Source organism: Heteronotia binoei, chromosome 11 (assembly GCF_032191835.1).
Source record: "Heteronotia binoei isolate CCM8104 ecotype False Entrance Well chromosome 11, APGP_CSIRO_Hbin_v1, whole genome shotgun sequence".
Lineage (NCBI taxonomy): Eukaryota > Metazoa > Chordata > Lepidosauria > Squamata > Gekkonidae > Heteronotia > Heteronotia binoei.
The window spans coordinates 45152504-45175668 of record NC_083233.1 but is presented as its reverse complement, the minus strand read 5'-3'; the positions used below and the strand labels follow the sequence as shown (position 1 = coordinate 45175668).

At 45.1% G+C, this 23165-nt stretch overlaps 1 protein-coding gene across 6 annotated transcripts in view; it reads right to left on the bottom strand.

Moving 5' to 3' along the window:
- The window catches only part of MBNL3 (muscleblind like splicing regulator 3), a 116266-nt gene that overhangs the window by 1660 nt on the left and 91441 nt on the right, over nucleotides 1–23165 (bottom strand). For 3 of the 6 annotated variants that reach the window (XM_060249049.1, XM_060249045.1, XM_060249044.1), the window contains 5 exons: nucleotides 21382–21435; nucleotides 14780–14930; nucleotides 10266–10301; nucleotides 6726–6820; nucleotides 4776–4849 (listed from right to left, as the gene is read on the bottom strand). In XM_060249049.1, the coding sequence (XP_060105032.1) occupies nucleotides 4793–4849; nucleotides 6726–6820; nucleotides 10266–10301; nucleotides 14780–14930; nucleotides 21382–21435 (393 nt within the window). In that variant the 3' untranslated portion in view covers nucleotides 4776–4792. The remainder of the gene's footprint in view (nucleotides 1–4775; nucleotides 4850–6725; nucleotides 6821–10265; nucleotides 10302–14779; nucleotides 14931–21381; nucleotides 21436–23165) is intronic. The other 3 variants (XM_060249046.1, XM_060249047.1, XM_060249048.1) reach the window with 3 other exon arrangements.

The following is a 23165-nucleotide window of genomic DNA, read 5'->3' as shown; positions in this document are numbered from 1 at the left end:
AAGGTAAAACTCTATGATGCAATAGGTGCCATAGAGTTTTAACCTCCCAAATGGCTAGAGTGTTCAGGAAAACCATAGCGTTTTCCTGGAAATGCCTAGAGCAGCCCCGCGCGGGCACCCCCATTTTGATGACATCACTTCCAGGTGACGTCATTTCATCATGCAGTGCACAGCTGTCCCCCGCTGGGGGATGAAGAGGACTTGGCAACCCTACTTCACATTATGATAAACTGGAATGAAACAGGCAAAAACTGAAAGTTTAATATTTGCAGAATATTATTGTCAAACATAAAGAGAAATGAAACACACTGCAGAATTCACCTGGTGTTTGGTACATAGTTTGGATTTAACAGTGCAGAACTGTAATTTTTTTTAAAAAAAAACATGGAATCTGCAGTAACTGATTCAAGTAACTGTCCTTAATAGGAAGAACATGCATAGTCCAATTTGTGCTCTGTACAGCTCTGTTGTGTACAAAGTACCCCTGTACAAGCAGGAGCTTCCACATTTGTCTCAACTAGAGCTTTATTCTTAAGAAAGGCAGGCCACAATTAGGGGTATGCATTCGGTTCGGCCGAACTGAATCAACCGCCGAATCACCCCTGATTCGGCTGTATACGGAATCGCATATCCCGCCTTTGGTAGCCTTTTTCCACCTCTCCCATAGCCTCCCTGGGATCAGGGAGGGGGGGGGAGGGAAAAAAAGCCAAAGCATGCATTTGCAAAATGCATTGCAAATGCATGCTTTGCAGGGCTGTTGTGTAGGTGATCCCCCAGCCATCAGCAACATTGTTGTTCTTTTGATCTTTTGCTTACTTGGGTATCCAAGTAAGCACTGTTGTCTGGCCAATCACAGAGCAGTGCTATTTTTTGAAACTGCTCTCTGTAGGGCCAGAGAACCTTTTTAAGGAGTCTGCCTGGCTGGACTCCTCCATTGCTGCTGTGCTGGTGTGTGTTGGTGTGAGAGATTGTGCTGTGCTGGCCCTTGGCCTCAGCTGCTGCTGCTCTCTCTCAGCCTTAACCAGACTTGCCTGGAGTAGAGAAGATGTCTAAGGTAAGACAGTCTTGGGGTTCTTGTTTTTATTTTAGTCCGTAAAAGGACTTTTAAAGACTCAGAGTCCCTTTACTTATCCAGATTTGGGTGGTGGGTACTAGCTTATTTGGGGTTAGGCGGTTCTGCTGGGGGAGGGGGCCTGGGGTGGGTTTTTTTTGACAATTTGTCCATATCTTACTTTAGTGAGAGGACTTTTAAAAGTGCAGTGTCCTTTTACTTTTCCTGATTTGGGTGGCTTGGATTTCTTGGGGTTAGGGTGAAGGTTTTTTTGGGGGGGAGGGGTTGGTAAAGTTCCTGTATTGTTAAAAGTTAATTTTTTTTACTGTTTTAAAAGGATTCTGTGTTTGATTTGTTGCTGCTGTATTGTGCTGCTGTTGTTCCTTTTCTCTTCTGGTTCTGGTTCTTGGGGGGGGGGTGCTGTCTGGCCTAATTTTCATTGTTTAAAAGGCCACTTTTTTAACAGTTGAGTTTGTGTTGGCCTTCTGTTTGGATCTATTCTCTATTGCTGCATCCTCCTGTCCTGTTGTCCCCCTTTTCCTGGTTCTGGTTTTAGGGGGGGGTGTTGTTGACTGATTTGGCCTGAGGTTTCTTATTGGTGAAAAGGCCACTTTTTTAACAGTTGAGTTTCTTGGCCTTCTCCTGTTGTCCCTTTTCCTGGCTGGTTTGGGGGGGGGGGGTGTTGTTGACTGATTTGGCCTGAGGTTTCTTATTGGTGAAAAGGCCACTTTTTAAACAGTTGAGTTGCTTGGCCTTTTCTGATTGTGGTTTTTTGGGGGTGGGTGGGTGGGTTAAATGTTAAGTGTCTTTCTGTCACGTTTTGGTTTTTTTAAATTACCTCTGGTTGGTGTGGGGGTTGGTGAGGTTTTTAGGGCCACTAAATAGGCTGCCCCACTAATAAGGGTGTTTTTAGGGATTGTGTTTTTTGAAATTAAAAAAAAATAATCCAGTTTAGGGCTTTATCTCCTTTCAAAATTCAAGTAGGCCAGATAGGGGTGATTAAAAAGATTTTAGGTTTCTCATAAAAAGCAGCATGACTACTAGGCCACATCAGGCTCCCTTTTAAAGAGACTAGGGTGGCAGTGCATCTTGCTTTCAGCCACTGAAAGCTGTTGCATCCTTAGATTTCCATAGGGTAAACCACAGCTTCTCTCAAGTTATAGGGGACACCTGATTTCTAGTTTGCAAGGAAATCAGGTTTGTCCCAGGATCTTGTTAAGAGAAGTTTAACTAGGAGGATATAACAAGGATTGCCTTCATCTCAAGGTAGTCTTTTAAAAACTGTAGCCAGGTAGAGGCAGGATCATCCAGTCTCCTAAACTTTACCAGACTACTACTACCCCAACCCAAAGAGGGACAGATTAGGGACCAAAAAAACCAAACAAGTTTTGGTGGGAGGGTTCTTAAAAAGAAGTCGGGCACCTGTTGGTTCAGCGTACAGTGCAGTGTGTTAGGTTTGTAAAAACCCCCACTCTCAGTTCAGGTTGTGTGAGACTGGCCAAGGGTGACATGAGTGACAGGCAGAAGAGGAGCCCTGGGGGCAAGGCCAAGGAGAAGACTAGAGGGGTGGAGGGAAGGGGGAGGGGGAGGACCCAGGTCTCCCCCCCACCTGTGCGTGGGGCCACTCCACAGCCGCCTTCCAGCACTCCTTCTCCGATGAAGAAGAAGGCCTGCCTTGGGCCCTTCATCGAGGCTGCTGCTGGGGCGCCCTCAGCAGAGGTGCCAGTAGGTGCTGGCACTGAGCAGGGGTCTGCTGCTCAGGCAGTCTCTCCTCCAGCTGATGGAGGAGGGGCAGCAAGAGCAGCCTTCCTTGGAGATGAGCTTTGGGGACAGCTTTCTGTCCAAAACGATCACTCCACGGAGGGTGCAGAGTGTCGTGCAGGAGCTGGAGGAGAAGCTGGTTGAGGAGGACCAGCCCCCTTCTTTGGTTTCTTCAGGCACCAGCAGTTCTTCAGGGGATGACCAGGAGTGGAGGCCGCATGGGGTGGAGGGGGAAGAGATGGAGACACACGAGGTGCCTCCATCTCTGTCCACTTCCCCCCGGTGGCCAGCCCCTCCTGCCACCCCGAGACACGATGTGTCTGCCCCGAGCACCTCAAAGGAGGTGGCTCCGGACACCCAAGCTGCCGGTCAGTTTGGGCATCTGTTCACCTCCCAAGTCTGGAAGCATTTCCAACTTATGCGCAGTGCCAGCTGTGCAGGGCCTGGATCAGTCGTGGGCGGGACCCTGCCCACCTGACTCCGGGGGAGGGGATGTGGAATCACCTGCAGAAGCACCACCCAGGGGGAAGAAGCAGGCTGGTGCTGTGGTGCCCAAGCGGCCAACACCACCCAGCCAGTAGCTCCGTCCCATTGCGACTACCTCCGCTCTCCAGGAGCATTCCGTGGGAGTACAGGGACGCCAGGCATCTCTGCCTGAGATGTTTGGTAGGGGTGGCATCTATGTGCCAAGAGGGGGAATCAGGTATGGCAGGAGGGTGATCGCCTGGAACCTTGCCAGGTCGATCACCCATGGGCTTCCATTTTCAGTGATCGAGAATCCTGGGGTGCTATGGTTGCTCGAGTATCTGCCGCCCTGGTACAAAATTCCTGCGAGAACCACCATTAGCAGGACCATTGTGCCAGCTGTTTTCAGGGCGACCAGATCTGTGGTGAAGGAGCATTTGTCCCATGCTGCCGGGGGGACTGTTCATTTCACCTCAGATATCTGGAGCTCCCAACATGCGTTCGAGGGGTATCTCTCCCTGACTGCGCAGTGGTGGCAACCCAGAGAGCTGGGGGCAGTGCAGTGTGGGGGTGGCAGCAGTAGTGGCAGGCAGGGTCAGGGCCGCCAGGCTGGCTATAGCTGGGCCATGCTGCACGCTGAAGCAGTCGACACGCCGCTCTCGCGACGCGCGACACTCTCAGAGCCATCCTCTCACGGCTATTCCGACTACGGATTTCAGATTTTAGGGGAGGGATGGTGGCTTTCAGGATTTAGGGGAGGGATGGTGGCTCAGTGGTAGAGCATCTGCTTGGGAAGCAGAAGGTCCCAAGTTCAATCCCCAGCATCTCCAAAAAAGGGTCCAGGCAAATAGGTGTGAAAAACCTCAGCTTGAGACCCTGGAGAGCCGCTGCCAGTCTGAGAAGACAATACTGACTTTGATGGACCAAGGGTCTGATTCAGTATAAGGCAGCTTCATATGTTCATATATATGTAAATATACGGGATTCCGTATTTTTTCCCCCCGTATGCTTCCGAATTTATTTTTTTTTTGCACATCCCTAGCCACAATTAACCATTAGGCCTACTATTATGTGTGATTGATTACAGCATTAATATACCCTGCCAAGAAATGGACACAAACAGAACCTTTTTTGTTAACAAAGCCCAGCAGGAACTCATTTGTATATTAGGCCACACCCCCTGATGCCAAACCAGTCGGAACTGCTAAAATAAAACCCTGGACAAAAAACATGCAACTTTCTAGACTATAAACAGTCGAGGGCATGCTTGGTTATGTGCCTCTCCCCTCTCCCGCCAAACACGGCCATTCCAAATGAGAGTTATATAGAAAGGCTCTAACTCTCCCTATGCTAAAAAGAGGACTGTGACTGCAGTACTGGGTAAGAATCCCAACATGCCCAAATTACGCTCTTAGTCTGCAGCAATAAGATTTGCTGGCTCTTCTTTTGCAGCCATAAAATCCAGGGGCACCTTGGCTAACTCTTAATAGGAACTTACCGTTCCGCTGCACCCTTCTACATTTGTGAGACAAACATGCTGTTGTTTAGTTCATCTACTGATAACTGGGATATCTGCAGGGAAACAAGAAGCAAAACTTCAACAGCATTTTCTTGGCATTTATTTCATCCATTTGCTTCAGAATATCAACAGTTTATACAGCATTCCATTGATGTGAACAGGAAAAGTGCCATTGGTCTGAATGGCCAAGAATGGCAACTCCTTATCACCTCTAATGACAGAGGAGACTTGGAGAACCAAATGACAGAGAAGCAGAAATTGGAAAAATATCTCGGCCAGGCTATCCCTCTGGGGAGACCCTGTGTCGCATATCACCTTTATTGCATAGGTACATAGCCATAAATAGAGAACATAGGTCCTACTACAAACTGGGATTCAAACACTTCTTGGTGGGTCTATTTTGCCTCATTAAAAAAAATTAAGAGAAAAACAAAATTTTGTATTGCATGATATTTGTAATTACAGTGAGGGGGCAAAACATAAGCACACAAAAAGAATCTTAGCACTGATATACCTGCCTGTGGCAACCATACATACAAGCTGTAAAGTGATATATTAGCCCAGTAAAATAAACAATTTAAAAAACCCAAACCAGTCATGGCTAAACTTAACCACACCATGTCCTGAAAAACTGATATCTCTCAGTTTGCAGTTGCTCCATTTGGCTATCAGCACCCTGCAAATAAAATGCCTGCTTCTTTCTCTAAAACAATTCCAAATCTGCCATTTTTTCATGTGCTAATTATACAGTTGGCATTGTGGTTAGCATCATGTATAGAAAAAACACTTTATTTGCATGAGGTCTTCCTGGCTCATTTAGGGAGAATCAATCACATTCCTTCAGGGAGGGGGAGTTGGTGCAGAAAGCTCAGGAATGGTGTGGAAGCAGTACCCTTTATCTGCAGGAAAGGACTGTCTCCGTTCCCTTCTCAGACAGAGCAATGGTTCCAGCAATGCGGTCCAGATTATTTGGGCAAAACTGAAAACTGCTACCAATACCGTATTAATGGCTTGAATGGATGAATGGCTTTTTCAATAAGCTATAACTTTTAATCACTAAAATCAACTCCCCCATTCCTTTTAAAAACAGGTCCTTTAATTTCTGCTTTCTGTCTATGGTAGAGGGACTGAAATACCAGAAGGAAGAATACTTGATGTGATATTTCTGTTGGGAAATGAAAAGCAGAAGCAACACAAATGAAATCACAGTACTTGGGTGCCATTTCTAATCATGGCTAGGATGACATGACAGAGAATATGCCATTCCTCAAAGGCTCCTCTCTGCCAGACTTAACCTTCAACAGGTCTGGGGATTCACCCATCTCTTATGTTTGGAACCATTAAAAAAAAACACCCCAAAAGACCACTGTCCCATTTCCAATCCCAAACATGTACACATTTGTCTTTCCAAAGGATCCCATCCCTCATGGGGCAACAGTGACTGGTTGGTGGTGTTGGACAGTTAAGGATGACAAGGCAGAAGAGAACAGAAATATTCAAGGCTGAAACATGTTACTTTTGCTATAAGGTTGCCACCAAACACAGCTGCTGTATAATGAAAGATCCTCGTCTGGCTGTAATACATGGAAAAGAAAGTTGCTGCCATCATGGTGAGTCTCCACCTCTGCTTCTGTATACCAGAAACAGGGAAAGAAGGCATGGAGGTTCATGGCATTGGAGCAACCACCCATAATGGAGATAGTGATGGCTAAGAACCAATTGGTAGATAATTTTACAGGTCCAGCCAAGACAGTAATCATTTCACATGGGGAAGTGTGTTTGAAGTGTGCCCTTTTGGCAAAAACAATATTTCTTCTAACTCCTGCATGCCCTTTGGAGAGACAGATCCTCAGCCCCATGTGGGATGTGGTCCTGTATAGATCCTGCATATCTGAACATTGTGAAATAAAGCTATTGAAAGGGCCAAACCTGATTGGCTGTAGCAGTTGCAGCGAAAGGAACGCTGGTGGCAGGTGTTGTTGCTGCAGACACAGTGGTGGGCGTAGCACCGTGCATCATGGGAACTTTTCAGTAGGGAGCCATGGAAGCGACATAACGGGAGGGTGGAGCATTTATGTAACCATGGCAACATGTGGGGGCGTGGCAGGAATCACAGCAACAAGCCATGTGACGTCATGGAAGGATACACCGGGGCATGGCATGCATTCACAGTGCAAAGCAAAACAGCATCGGGAAGGGAAAAATAAAAGAGAAAAAAGGGGAAAAAAGCCAATTACAATTATAATTAAGGAAAAAAACTTAAAACATTCTCAACACTTAGTAACATTTATAAGCAGAACAATGATGTAGAAGACTCCAGGGGCCAAATTTCCAAAGGTAGGTGGGAAGGAGCAAAATATCCCAAGATTGGTGCTACTATTGGCCACAGCTGGCTAAATTACCACCTGAGATGGGCCACACCAATGCAGGTTGCTCTTGTGAGGCACATATGGCTGCTACACCCTAATCCCACCCTACTTTGAAAGATTGCCCCCTACCATTTATGAATTCAAAGAACATGGTGCACTTCTGAGCATGTATTTGGACAAGATGCTTCTGCCCAGGCACATGTTTTGGTTACAGTCCCACAGGGCATTATGGCTGGCAGCGGCAACATCCTTTCCCATTGTGTTCTTTCAAGCTGCATGACAACTGGACGAGGTTGTAGCCACATGGACCCGCTTAGTTCTGTGACAAGGCTGCTTCTGAGAGCAAATTCACTGTGTTTATTTGTCTGATCTTTTTAAATAAGGCATGGCCAAGTTCCTCCCAAGGGCAGAGCAGGGAAAATAAAGTAAGTTTCCAAGAACATTTGCCACATCCAGAAAAACAAAAACAGCACTTGGGAGGAAAGGGGGGGGGGAGGGAGAGAGGTAGCATGTTTTAAAGACTCCTTGATGGTTTGAAAGGGCTGCTAGGTTTTTATACAATGTGGCTGCTTGGAAAAGGAGCATTAACCAAGAGATGATGGTTAATTTAACCACCAGACAAGGAAGGGAAGGAAGGAAGGCACCAGAGGTGCCTGATAAACCCCCTGGATTATGAGCTTGAAATTGCAAGCGAAAAAGGAACAGCCCCAAAGCTCTGGTCTCTGATGTACTTGTTTTCAATTAAAGAATAGGCGAGGACCTGTTTAGACTGGCTTTTGGAAGCAAGAGTGGCTGAAGCTATGGATGTCAATTTTGATGTGCCCCATCCTGACAGACATGCGTGCATGTAAAGTGTTGTCAAGTTGCAGCCCACTTGTGACAGCCCCATAGGGTTTTCAAGGCCAGTGATTAAGCAGTGATGATTTGCTATTGCCTTATCCTGATAGACAGTCATACTTAAAATGAAATCAGACTGTCTGGTAAAGAAGCCAACTGTATCAAGGAACTCTCAACCCTCACTGAGCTGGTCTGGACAGCAGGTGGGGGTAGGGAATGACTCAAAGGCCTGATCTGATGCTCCTCTGACATAACCCTCCCCTCTGCACCAGCAGGCCATGGAGAAGACTAAGCTAGAGTCCTCCTTTCCCCAACCTCTTGTTTTCCAGGTGTGTGTGCACGCACGCTGGGTATATGTCTGTATGGAGAATCATTTGATCATTTGAGCCCCCATCTGATATGGTAGTTTGTGTCAGATGAAGATGGGGGGAAGGGAGACTGCGGTTCAGCCATGAACTTCCCTGGGTGACCTGGGGCCACTCGTGCTGTCTTACCTTAGCCCTTCTTACAAGGTTGTTGTGAAGATAACATGGAGAAGGGGAGCTGCAGAGTCTTGTGAGCAAAAATTCTACTTTGTGAGCTACTGGCATTAAAGTTGTGAGCTCCTGCATAAATTAGTGTGTTCTGGGGACATCCTTCCTGAGCTAAGACAAAAATCTGTGAACTGGAGGCTAAAAATCTGTGAGCTACCTCACGCTAACTCACCTTAGAGGGAACACTGTCCTGAAGTAGCATACTGGTAAAATGGTTTGCTGACCACAGGCACATGGAAAAGTCATTTGCACCTTGGGTATTTGGTCTGATAAAGAGAGATTCTAGCTATTGCCCATTAGGGTGCAGACTGCATGGGCCAATGGCAGCTATGGGAAGCAATCTGATCGGCACAGCTATCGTTATGGCAGTGGTCATCCCCTCCCCTCCCTTAAAATGTTGCTTTCATACTCAGCAGTCCAGATATTTAGGGTGGTTTTGTGCTGCACAGGCTCTGCATGTAACATGGCACAATTCTTCCTAGGCACAGCAGATAGCATGGGAGGCTGCACTCTGCATGTTTATGTAGCATTTTAACAACTGCAATTCAGCACTGTCATCAATGCCAAATTTCCCTGGTGGTGGTGACAGTAGGTAGGATACAGGTGATGACGCTTTATAATGTGTTCCAAAATGGTTTCATTTATAAGTGTGGGTGGGCTCTAACCCAATCACACAACTAAAACCCACTCTGCTTCTTGGAGGAGGCCAGCCATGACCAAGAACCCAGTTTTTTGTATAAACTTCTCTGTGACCTGCCAACCGCCCCCCCCCCCCCCCGCACTGCCTCCTTTCCCCTCTTACATACACCTACATGTAAGCCAAGAATGTCTGCTGCTTCTGCCCTAGGACACAGTGACAGTCACATGATTCAAAAGACTACCACAGCTTCTTTTCTGTCACAGAACCAGCATGAATGCTGGGAGTCCATCCCTTCCATGGTGGCTTCCATGGTGGCTTTTTTAAAAAAGTAAGACTATTAAATATTCTCCATTTTGATTTCTTTGAATTAAAAATACTTTTGAGTTGGAGGACCCCTTAAGTGAGTGAGTCCATGCTTTTTCAATCCTGTTTACTGCTATCAGCTCTCTTAGCCGTTTCTTCTTTCTTCTTCCTGGACTACTCACATGAATAGGATGGCATCTTAACACATCTTAACACAGCCAATCAGATTTGGCTATGTAATGATGCTACTGAAGGCAAACCAAGGCAATTCCGAGTGAGAATTCCTGGACCAGCCACAAGATAATCCCAGCCAGTCAGCGATCACCTAGTGAACAGGATGGAAACCTGGACACTACGTAGTCTTGGCTACATAGCAACATCACTAAGGGTAAATAAAGCCAATTGAGGGAGACAGCACAAGAGGGTAATGTAAATGAACAGGTGAATGTTCTTGTGGCATTGTAAAAAAAAAAAAAAGTCAAAAGAGGGAGGCTTTTTGATACTGCTGAAAGTATTCCTGATGTACAGTGTGTATTTTCAGCCTGCCCAGCTGAAAGTATTTATCTATTTATCAGTCATCAAATCCAGCACATTGCCACAGACATGAAAAAAGGGACACAACCATCTCAGCCTTTAAGACACAGTGGATTTTTAGCCACAGCACAGCACATCACGCCACACCGCACTGCAAACCCTGCCCCCCCCCTGCCACCTCCACCAGCGACACAGAGGAAAACACTGCCTCATTCAAGTCAGGAAAAGTTGAAGTTTGTGTAGAGAAACCTACCAACGCTTGCTGTGGGAGTCATGCACAGCACAGACCCTGCACACCATGCAGTGAAGCGTGGAAAGATGAACAGAAGGGACATTTCATTAGTGAAGCAATTAAACGTGTTAAGAGAGAAGTCTTTCAATTCAAAGAAAAGGAGATTATTTTGGTTGTTGCTGCAGCAGCACCCATAGCCAAAGACCATGCCCCCCCAAAACGAAAAACCTAAATTCAGCATCATCAAATTTGTATTGTAGCTTTGAAAATCATAGCAAATCAGAATAATTCTTGGATTCTTGGTAGCAAAGTTTTGGATGAGTTTTGAACACATACACACACATTTTACAAACTTGGCCCCACTTAATGTTACATGCATTTTTGTGTAGCTAATACACAACAAACTCATGCCATGGTCCAAAACTCTGCAGAGCTGTGATGTAAAGAAGCAGCACACAAAGCAGGGGCTTCCTCATCCAACGTAATGTGCAGGAATGGGCCATGTGCACACGGGCATTCTGTGGCACCAAAGTCCAGGATGAAGCCTTTGCTGCTGCTGCTCTCCCTCTCTCTTTGTGGACAGATCTGTGTGAGTGCATGTGTGCTCTGCCGACCAGATCAGAGTTTTGATCTGCAAGCTGGCCATCAAAGCTATATTGTTACTTGGACTAGAACTGCACTACACTTAACACAAGGGTTTCACCAACAATGGCAGCTCAGGTTAAATTATTCCTTTGTAACACTGAAGCTTGCTTACTTGTGCTATGATAGGATCATTTCCTTGCCTTTGTTCTACAGAACTGACTGTTGCCAGAGGTGGCAAGGAAATGCAATGGCACAATCATGTCACAAGATGGACTTCTGTGTCTCAGTGCTGTGGGATTCAGGGAGTGGGGGGAGTATATGACACAGGGATCCAATTTTGGGCAGTAACCCTATGTTGTAATGTGTACTTCTGTCCTTAGAACAAGAACTGGGAGGGAGGTCACTGGATTATGTAGCAAGTGGCATTTGAACAAGGATCAGTTACCCTCCTGTGCAATTGGGCATGGCCATGAGCCAACGGCAGGGAACATGCTGAGTGGGAAAAGGATCTCAGGATCGGTTTACGCATGTAGGCAACGAGGTGGAAGAGAACTGAAGTGGCAGAATGGACTGCACTGCTGGGGGTGGATTTGAAGATCTGAATAGTCCTTTGCATAAACAATTCTACACAACAGGTTTGACCCTCTTGCTTGGCTTGCTATGATGGTTTTCTGTTTGGTGTGAGGAAGAAGGGTGCTAACCCAGAGAAGCCTTCCAAATGTCACCTTCCACTTGCAGGCTTCATCTTTCTCTTGACTGCACGCACCAGGCCTCTGACGTTTAGTCAGGGATTTAGTTATAGCTTTTCCTGCTCTCCTCAGTTATTCTCACAAGGCCAGCTGCACAAAACAGCAGAGATTCTATACCTTTAGAAGCCAGGTAAAGAAGGGGATTTGGGGATGGGTCTGTAGCTTAGCTGCACAGCCCACATTCTATATGCAGAAGGACAAAAGTTCAATCCCTGGCCTTTCCAGATTAAATGATCTCAAGTAGCAGGTAAAGACCTCTCTCCTCCTGAGACCCTGGAGAGCTGCTGCCAGTCACAGCAGATGGTCTCGACTGAGATGGACCAATCGTCTGACTCAATGCAAGGCAGCTTCATATACATTTAGGTGAAGCTTACCACACAAGGATGAAGAAAGTCGCACTCTCTCAACCCCTTGCTTGTACGCAATTATTAAAAACCCTGCCCTCCTTTGCTCCTGGAGTGTCCTTGGAGAAACTCTGCCAAATGAGTTGCAATTCCCATTTTACAGATGGGGAACCTGAGGGTATGGAGACAAGGGATTTCAGGTTAGCAGTGTAAAGGGCAAGAAGGGGTGTGGGCATATCTTTAAAGTTTTGCATGGAATAAGGGATTTTGATGGTGCAAGATTACAATGCAGGGGATGAGAAAAGGAACGCATTCTTTCAGGAACTGTACTTAGGCAGGAGGTCTTGCCTCTCTCTACACAGAATTATGATTTTCACATTCTGCCATTGGGGGTGGGTTTTCTTTGACAAGGAAAAGCAGCTGCAGGTAGCTTCAGGTTCAGCAAAGCACAATTTAAAAAAAACATCCTTCTCAATCATTTGTTAGCCAACGTAACTCCCTCCCCCACACTGCTACTTTTCTTCCTATGAGAAAATATACCAGGACTTTTCCCTTTTACTTATAAATGAGAAAAGCAGTGGTGGTGGTGTGGGGGGGGGGAGGGAGAAGCACTCTGCATGGCACAGAGGGAGTGGACAGAGTTTCCCTCCCTCTTTCAAATACTACTTATTTTAAACATTTCTACTCTGCTATTCCAATATCTCAGGGCAGCTTGTAACAGTTCTAAAACCAGATTTGCACTGCAAATAATTAAACAAAATCCCAGTCCACCAAAAGGAGGGGGGGTGCAGAAAGAAATAGTCTGCCAACAAAACTACAAACACCACTATAGCATCAACCACATTGGTTCTCCAACAGAACTGATCTGCAGGTCCTCCTAAAGATTGGGAGGGATAAGGCCTTATTACACTCTCAGAGACCACCCCACCCAGATGGGGTAACCAGAGAGAGTACTTGGGGGCACACAATTATGTCAATGAGCAGAAGAATCAGGACAGACAAAAGGAAGTACTTCTCATTGTGTGCCATTAACTTACAGAACTCACTGCCAAAGGATTTAGTGATGGGTGGCATCTCAGATGGATTTAGAAGGTGATTAGAAAAAATTAATAACGTCAAGGTGTTTTAACGGTTATTAGACATGACAGGTAAATGGAATCTTCATTTTCTAAGACTATTTCTAGGGGCACTGACCAGATTAGGAGTCTCTATTTGCTTCTGTTTGGGGTTTTCCCAGGGCATCTGGTTGGCCACTGTGGGGAAAAGGATGCTTCACCAGATGGGCCTTTGGTCTGATCCAGTAGGGCATTTATGAAATTTTGTGTAGGCAGAGAAGGAAAGGATTGCATAGTTTGTCTCTCCTCTCCCCCCATTGGATCAAAGAAAGCCTTCAGGAAAAAGAATAATGGAACAGACACGGTCGTCCAAAGCACAAGATATTTATTCCTTTAAAATATAGCCCTGCTTAAGATGTCTGATGTGTGTTTGCTGTTTTGAACTGCAAGAACAACTGAGCAGCTATCCAGGACTGAGTTAACTATGCTGAAGTCAGCCCTGTGAGCAGGCATTTCCCTAATTGTTTGTGGCAGAGAAGAATCACCTCTAAGCATCCAAGTAGGAAAACTCTGTGCTTTGGTAGCAGTGATGCTTTCTCCTCCCTCCTTTTTGGACATTTAACGTAACACAAATAACCAATATGTGTAGGTACACTTTGGAAAGCAGTTTAGTGAACATTTTTTTTGTACACGAGTGACTTCTGCAGACTTGTTTGCTTGGTTTTGTTACAGCTGTTTGTTTTCAGTAATCTTGAGCATGTCCAACTCTGCCAGACAACTGACAACTCTATAGGCCTGCTCTACCAACTACCAAAGAATCCAGGAATTGGCTCACGATTAATTTAGCGGAACCACAAAGGGAAGAAGATGAGGAAAGAATCAGAGAATGATACGAAAACATTTTCCACATTTGATTCTTTAACAGCTACTCAAAAGGAAACAGAGGAATTTCAAACACTTTGGCTTTTAACCAGGGAAGGAACAGAGAATAGCAATGAAACAAAAACAGCAACATATCAACAATGACAGGCTCTGAAGCGACCAAACATTCTATACTGTTTAACTAAATGTTAGAAAGGGTTTCATGAAAGCATGACCACAGCTGAAGCTTCAGATGATGCCTCAAACATCAGTTGCAATGACTGGTTTTTAAGTTTACAGGAATCCAGCCACCTTCAACAAGCTGCTAACTGCTTTGAAGCCAGAGCAGGGCAGGACTGGAGACAGTAGAACCCTCGGCAGTTCACGTCTCTGTCTAAATATAGCACTGCTCTGCCCCCCCATGCAAAACACCAGTGTCGTTCTTTAAACATGGGGGGTGCAATGAGATATTCTCAAAGACAAGCCTTCCAGAGGGAGTCAAAGCACTTCCCCATCACATTGTGCCTGGTGACCAAGAGCAGCCCTAGATCCTCAGCTGCCAAGGATACTTTGCAAGGTAATGGAGGAGAGATGAATTCCTTATTTCATCCCTTTGTGATAACACCATCACTACCTCGCTCTTCTCAGCTTCAGAAACCCCTAGGGGGGAAATCTCTTGACTGACGCACCTGCTGCCCTGCAAGGCTGGTAAGGATATGCACATCAAAGGCTACATTGGGGCAGCAAGGGAAGGGAGGGAGTTCTGCCAACACAGCTTTATCTAAAAAGCAACCTGCTTGGCAAACCAGCAGAAGTCACATTGCACAGCTGTATAATCCCAGGTACTGCATAGCAAGGGTGAAGTGCAAAGGGTTTTGTATCAGCCAGCATCTCCTCACACAACATTCGCTTAGGTTCGGCAAGAGTTGGGGACAACGTACCTGTAGGGATGAATGTAGGCTGTTGCAACTGCATGTTCGCGAGGGCCTGTTGGTAGTGGAAAACACTTGGGTTAAAGACTGTGGTGGCACCGTTGTTTTTTTCAAGTGCTGGCCTCTTTGGTAAAGGTTGAAGAGCACCAGGTGGCAGGGCCTGCGCAGAGGTGGTGGGTGGATGGGAGAAGTAACCAGAGGCGGCAGGGGAGAAGATAGAGAGGGGGAAAAAAACAAGAGAGAAAGAGAAATCTAAATTAGGCAACACAAAACATTACAAAGACAAAACTAGACAGGATGTGTGGTCTGCAAATCACCTGCAACTGTGTTGAATCAAAAATGGGAGTGGGGGGTGGGATGGAAATTGTGATTGAATAAGAGGCAAATTCACACCTTCAGGGGATAAGCAATGACTGAGAGGAAGGAAGTAAAACTGTGTCTCCCCCCCCAGCCAAAAAGGGAGGAGTGCTCAGAAAAGCACACCTACACTACAAATTTAAACCAATCCTTAAGTAAACTCAACTGTTATGGTTCCCAATCGTGGCAGCCATTTTTTCTTCCACTCCCCATTCTTTCCAATTTGGGAGGCTGGGGCTTAAAGCGGGCAACTGACCACTGGAAGCAGGTAAATGGCAACCTATTCCCAGTCTATGAGATGCTGGTGAAAAAATGGAATCCTCCAACACACCCAATTGTCTGCATCCTGTCCTTCATCTCTCCCCAAAACCCCTCCTATAATTCCCTGCCTCATCTGATAAAAACTTTTGACGGCTTAGTCAGTTTCAAATAGTTTTTCATTTGTAGCACAACTGCACACTAAAAGAGAGCATCTCGATTTGTTTGATCTCAAAATGGAAAGAGGGGGAAAGGGAGGAAAAAATCAAGAACAATTTTCATTTGGTCAGGCAGAATCAAAAGCAGTTGCAGGCAACAAGCATTACCAGTGAAGAAAGCAAGCGAAGACAGCTATTAAAATGAGAAGATTAGCATAAGCCACAAATTTAAACAAAAAGCAAGGGGGACTAACTTTTGGCTAACTGTACATGTGCAAATATTTGCCCTACAACCCAATTTGCAAGATTTGCTTTGGCCAGTAATTAGTTCCTAGAATGCTGTTGTGTAAAGAAGTGTTCGGTTAACATCAAAGTATTGCTGTGACATTGTAGCAGAGTGGCAGACTGACTCACCTACACAATTGTGTTACCTATGTGTATGAATAATGTTCAGTCATCACTCTGGGAACTGGAAACAGCCAGTCATGTGTGTCACTGGAGCTACAGGGTGACACATAATATGAATCACTTAACTGTACTTCAGGCTGGGGATAGCATGGAGGAAATCTCTCACAGCTAGGATATTACATCTGGTGTCGTTCCAGACTTCCTCTAGGATTTATTGACCTGAAGGACCATTGACCTGAAGGACCAAATATCCTCAAATGAGGCTACAGAGCATAGCAAAGATTTACCTTGCTTTTCGGAGGCAGTGGGGGTGGGTGGGAAGTAGTTAGCTGGAAGGAGAAGGACTAGAGATTCAAGCAAACTTTGTGATTTGTGATCTTAAGCAAAATGCTTTGTCAACTGCTACATTCCCCAAGCCCATGAGATAGTCCAGGAAAGCCACTTGGGGTTGGCTTAAGCTATCCACATTTACTATGGAAAGCTTTAGGCTGCCAGGATCTAGTAAATGTTTGCCACAGATTAAATTAACAAAGCCTCTTGCTGCTTGCAACATCTCTCACTGTTCTCCAAAATGGTGCAGGTTTTGCTTTTCTTCACCAGTGTATTTGGTCTAATAGAAGTGCAATGCATTAGGATTTAGAAATCCCTTTTGTTTAGCTGAGTTGTAAATGAGAAAATTAAGGAGTCTAATTTAGTATTGGCTCTTTCAGTGTGTTGTTTTAACAGACCATATATGACATGATTAACTTTGGTGAAAGGGCGTTTTCTTCTGCCTGGCTCTTCCTAACAAGCAAATCTTCTCTTTTAGGCCTGTCATGTCATGGTGCTTCTAGTCAGTCAAACCTGTTTCACTGTTAGATTTAGAGAAAATGCCTTTTACCCTACATGTAGAATATCCCTCCCGACATGTTAGTCATCCCCCAAGGAACAAGTCTCAACAATCAAGTTGCACCGCTGAGGGCTCAACAACCACTAATGTTTCTTGCCATTAACAACTCCATGCAGGTAATTGTCTCTCCTCCCCTGCTCTAGGAAAAAATTCACTTCCTTGTAGTCTTTAGTGTTTTTTCAAAAGTATTCCATCTATTTATGGACTCCACTGAGAGACATAGGGCCATGGTTCTCAAAGACAGAGGTGGGACCCCTAAACAGGTTGGGAGGTTACCATACCAGAGGTGGTATGAATGAGCAGTCAGAGGCTCTCTCATGCCTGAACAGACATATACCCCTTCCCTCACTGACTTGACTGACAACAGTGAAAGCCATTCTCTGAGGCCCATTTCTTTGACTTCTTTGCCCCTTCCTTCTGCTGTACATACTGTACTATCTTGCTGCACAGTCTTCTGGTCTTGTTTCTTTTGCTTCAAACTGACCAGTTTAAGGACAGAGCTATCAGACATTTGAACATGCCTTATACCTAATATGATCTTGAGTCAATTTTAGCCATGGATTTCTTGTTCACAACAGTGCTTTTTACACCACACTGCTGTTCCTGCTTCCTCCTCTCCCTCAGAAAGCACAGCACCTTTATTTACTCTAAAAAAACAAAACACAAAACCCCTCACTGTCTTCCTCCTCTTCAGTTTACACCTGACTGGGCAAGAACCCAAGCTTAAATATTTATTTAAAACATTTATTTGCTGCCTCTTCAGAGACCACCAAGAGGCAGCTCATACCATAAGTGAGAGAAGCAGGCACGGGAATCCATTTTGTTATCTAAACTAGCATGAAATTCATCAGCCACTGGCATTCATCTAACAACACAAAACATGGATCCAAGCATCCAAGTTTTAGATCCGTGTTCATAAGAAAGGGCAAGCTGAAGGTTTCCTCCCTGCTGCCCTCCCCCTCATTTTTGAAGAAACAGGATAGCAACATTATTACACTCACTAAGTCTCAGAATCCTTTGCATCGCAGCAGATTATTCTGGGATGTACACAGTACTTTGGGGAGCCATCATGCTAGATAAAGCTTGAGAAACTACATTTCTGTATACTTCTAGCATGGTGGGGAGTATAGGAGGGCAGCACTGCATTCCTGCATGTGTGAACCAGCCTTTAGTTACCCTTGACTAGGCTGGATCAGTAAATTCATTCCTAATTTGGGGAGTCTCAACACAAAACAGGTTGGGAGGACCTCCTTTATGCATACATGAAATTATATGCTTCCTTCTGCTCCTCTAGTGCATATAAACTAAGAAATGGCTGGCTAGAAAATGTTTGGTTTTTCCCCCCCTAAAGAAAGTGGTATGGGAGGGGCAAACAGCAGAATTGTTTCTCCTCTAATGCTGGTTATCTTTCCAGGGAGGCATAAAATACTCTTAAAGACCCACACAGAGAGACAATAGTTTTATGCAAGATGTCGTGAATGGGAATGTAAAGTAGTAGGAGTGTCACCTCAAACTTCTGACAGTTTTTGTAGAAACAGGTTTCACTTCAGTTTTAAAATGCCACAAGAGACTGCTCATCAGAATATTGTTATGCCCGATACTTCCCAGCAGAGTGTCAGCCCCATAGGGTTGGGCTGGAGGGGCAAGGTTGGACTTGTGTTTTAAAATAACCAACTGGCAACAACAAAAGGACATGGTGCATTTATTGCCAACTATTTCCATTGACACAGATGCAACACAGAGTCCAGCTGAACCTGTAGGATTTATTTAGCTAGGTGATTGGACTACTTTTTATGTCAGTCTTGTGAACTAGTACAGCCATCACCTGGGGTAACTAGAACAAGCTTCCAAGTGAGCAGGCAGAGCAAATCACCCTGGGCAACTTTTTATTCCTCAGGGCTGCGCACCTGCCTGTCCCAAACAGGTGAAACTGGCAATCCAAACTGGCTGCCAGAGAGATGATAACAGGTTGCTTGTGGGGCATCATCCATTTGCCTCCATCCAGCTCTGTGTTAAAGGTAGACCAGTCCCTTGCACTGGATTTCTTGAATTATTTCTGCAGGGCCAGCAGAAAGGAACAAAGTAGGCCAAAGACTTGGTGAGTGAGCGTTCTTGTCCCAAGGGAGGAGAAAGGTTGAATGCAACCAAATTATTCCCAGATCACCTGAAGCTGAATGAAACAAGATCGGCAGTTATACATGTGGAATGGTTGTCCTTTAAGCAAACCATTCCCTTGCTGGCACCTGAGGAGGAAATTCTCCTTTGAGTATACTAGCAGCCTCAGATTACAATCACCTACGGCTTCAGAAACAATTCTCTGGCACTGCAGTTACTATTGTTCAAATTAGTATTTCACAAGACTGGAAAATTCTTCTACATAGGGATACTATAATGTGTTGGGGGCTTGAACAAACACCGCCCCCCCCCCCGGTTTTCCTTCCCTCTCCTCCTTTAATTGATGGGGAACTGCGTGGCTATACCAGGGGTGGGGGGCAACAATCACAGTGAGTCCTCAGCACACTGTTTTTTGATATTTAATGAAACTTAGCAATCGACATCTACCTTTACACATTTATGTCCATATCCCTCTAATATTTATTTAAATTTATTTGAAACATGTCTTATCCCTCATCTCCTCAGACTCTAAGTCTGTAGGAACTCACCCAAATCTCTCTTTCCAGAAAGCTTGAGAAGTACCCCTTGCTCCTCTTTCCCCCCCTTTTTAAAAGGGTTTTAAAAAAGGGTTTTAAAAAAGAACCTTTAACTGATGCTTAACTACATTCAATATTTTGTGATTCTCGGAGCATGCTCAGATATGTCTCATGCCAATTTTGGATTTACATTTACAAAAATATATATTTTTATGCCTACCGGGGGGGATCCTCTCTCCCTAATTTGCAGAAATGTATGGGTGGCCCCATTTTGCTATCCTGCATGGGGTCATCAGTAATGCCAACAATACAGAAGACTAAGTGCAGTGGGCCTCTTGCATAGGTTCCTCCACTGTTTCTTCGCTTTTCAAAACTAGCCCATAAGATCTGTTACTGCAAAGGAGACATTTTCCTCCTACCGCCATTTACTTTCAGTTTTAGACTCTTCTTTACTTGCTGCACAGTTTGCATTTTCAACTCCGTTTCTGAAAAACCTAGGTAGGCCTCAGTATCTATAATTTATTTACAGCAGCCTACTCCAGGGTCACTTCTGTAGCCACCAGACACAGAACAAGATGTACTTTTAGACTGACATTGGCCTGAGGAAAAACATGTGGTTTGAAACTTGGCAATAATTGATAGGATGTGTAAGTCTATGGGAGGAGCATGTAGGTGGAACCTCCCTACACTACTAGCGGAGCTGTGCAGCACACAGCTGGGAATACAGGAAGGGAAGGGCCCCTAGATCAATGGTTGACCACCTGTTTTGCACTGTAGTTGATCTAAAGTTCATCCTGGTGACGACTCCAGTTAAAGGATCTCAGGGTCAATTTCCACAAGACAGAATTCACAGGTTATGAGACACTGGGGACTTGGTCCAAGCCTAACATGAGAACTCCATCACAGTCCCACACTACTTGTGTGTTCTCTTTTCCCTTATGTGCTATTCCCACTCTGGATTAGAATTGTGGCATGATACAGATGGAGCTCCAGTCAACCTCTCCCCATGCAGTTATCTCAAACAAAACTTGTGGAAAAGGAACTATTTGGCTCACTGTGGAAGACCACATGGTCTTCCCAAATGGGTTAAATAACTCCTCCCCACACACATCATTGCTGCACAAAACAAAAGTGCAGGGAAGGGGGAAAGCTGAAGCTTCTTCTGCATCACAACATGGTTCTGATCCAGAATAGAACTGTGCACTGGGAGAAGACAGAAGAACATTTAAATAATGTACGACTATGATGACATTCACAGGCTGAGTCCAGGGTTCCTACCCTGTAAGTTCTATCTTGTGGAACTCAATCCCCAGATAGCAACTACCATAGAAGACTTCTCTCTGCCTGATAACTTGGAATGCCATTGCCAGTTGATAGATGCCCATTGCATAAGACATAGGCACTGAGACCCAGCCTTGCCAGACAACCCTGAATACCTTCAAAATTAGGCAAAAAAGGTGGTTTGGGTAGGCTTGTTGTTTTTGTGCCAGTGAAACTCCTTGGAGGCTTCTGCTGTGTTTCAGACCAAAGGTGTGAAACGGATCCTGCTGTGCTTCATGTTATAAAAATGCCACAGCTGCCACTGTTGGAAAACAGACTGATTAAAAAAACAGTGTGATAATTACATTGCTCCAAAGATGCATCTGGTCTTTTTTGGAGGGGAGGCGTCTGCTGTATCAAAAACCATTTTCAATTAAAACGGAAGATTACACCTTGTTTTGGAGGGGGAGGGAAGATGTGCATTGTACTAGAAAGAATGGGGCAACATCTTCTCTCTAGATGGGCAGTCTCCATAGGTAAAGCACAAAATAGAACAGATGAGAAAAAATGTATTCCATGCAGTCTAAAAGATGGTTACATGCAAAGCAAGAAGGTGAGAGGTCCAAGTACCAGGTCAAAGGTTGCCTCGAGGGGTCGCTTCAGTGATCGGACAGCTGGCTGAGTCTTAATTAGCAGGCAGCGAGCACATGATGGTAATGAGCCAAGGGGGGGTTTTCAAGCACAACAACAGAAAACAGCAAGCAGAGGTGCATCAAAAAAGGAGAGCGACATTGTGGAATAGGTGAAGAGAAAAAAATAAAATGAATGCATTATACAATATATATTAAAACAGACTACACATGCACAACACAGGGGCTTTGCTACCATTAACCACACAGTTGCTCTGGGTGGCTCCTTCACTTTGTTATGCTTTACAGGCACTTGTAAAAGGCACCAGAGCTACATAGACCTTTGCGGCATCAGACACTGTAGGGTCGTTTTGCAACAAGCACAGAGAACATGGAATAAATTTTGAACAAAGAATGTAGAGAATACGATCAAGCTTTTGTGCATTCTGGTAAATTAAAAGGTTGTTGCAAAGGTTTTTTCTTCTCCCTTTGTTTTCTTTCTTTCTTTTTAAAAGGAGGTGTTCCTAGTCCTCATGGCTGCAGAAAAAAATCTGGGAAGACTTGTGCCCACCCACCATAACTCTACATCATTTCAAAACCTAAATCACAAAAGTAGAATAAAATTATGTGCAACTAAGCAAATACATTCAATTTGTATAACATGCTTTCCACTGGCAGAATCTGAGGTCCCTTGGCAGCTGGATATGCACAGCCTGGAATTAATTGACGGCACTACACTTTTACACTGATGCCAACCTCAAAGCCTAAAAGCAAACAGAAACCCTAATTTGGACCCACTTTTCATTTTCTGAACCTCAAATCCCATCCTCTACAATGCTGCAGGAGAACATAAGGGGTTGGTCTGAGGTTGGGAAAATGGTGTGGGAGGGCAAGGGTTAATTTCTTCTTCATGTCGTAGCAGAGATGCCACACATGCAACACACATTGGGAGCTGGTGAGTGCAAGAGAGGCACCAAAGGGTCTGTCCATGGCAGAGAGTAGGAATTCCACTCCTGCCAGCCCACCCCCCTCCCTTTCTGCTTTCTGGCACAGTCAGGAACACATGGCATTATGGGTGAGTTTGCATTATGTATGCACTGAAGTTTCATTATCTAAATTTGTCTTATGGCACAGATCCTTCCTTCTGCACGAACATACACACACCAGATCCTTGGCTACCACTTCTTAATCATCCTCAAGGAAGCAGTGCCTAGCTCTCCAACTGCATGACAGCAGCTTTCCATGTTACTACTTCTTGTGATGACGCCCCCATTTTTTTGCCTTGCAAAGTTGTGCAAACATTTCTCGTGAAATGGAGCTAATTTGGCTCTTGGCCAGGCACGTGAGCTGCCTGAATCACTTCCCAGAATTTTGAAGTCTGTGGGTCTGGAGAGCAGCCAGACGAAGTGATTACCCATTGAAAAGCAAGGTACGATTTCAGCACTGATAAAGGGGGGTCTTGTTGGTGGGCTGCCTGGTTGGAACTAGCGCTTATAAGCTGGACTGAATCACCCACTGGGCTACAGATCAGGGCATCGCTCACTCAGTGCCTTCATTGCTGTGCAGTTATCCAAGACTGCATCTGCCTATACAGGCTTCCTGTACTCATGTACCCTACTAATTTGGATCTTCATTGTGCCCTTCCCTCCCCCCCAGTTTAGAAAGTAATTGGTGACGTGGCATGAGAACCAGGGGGGAGGGAAGGCAGTATGGTATAGCCCGTGTAAAACATGGAGTTCAGGGGCCGAATCAGGCCCTTGGAGGGCTCCTACCAGGCCCCTGAGC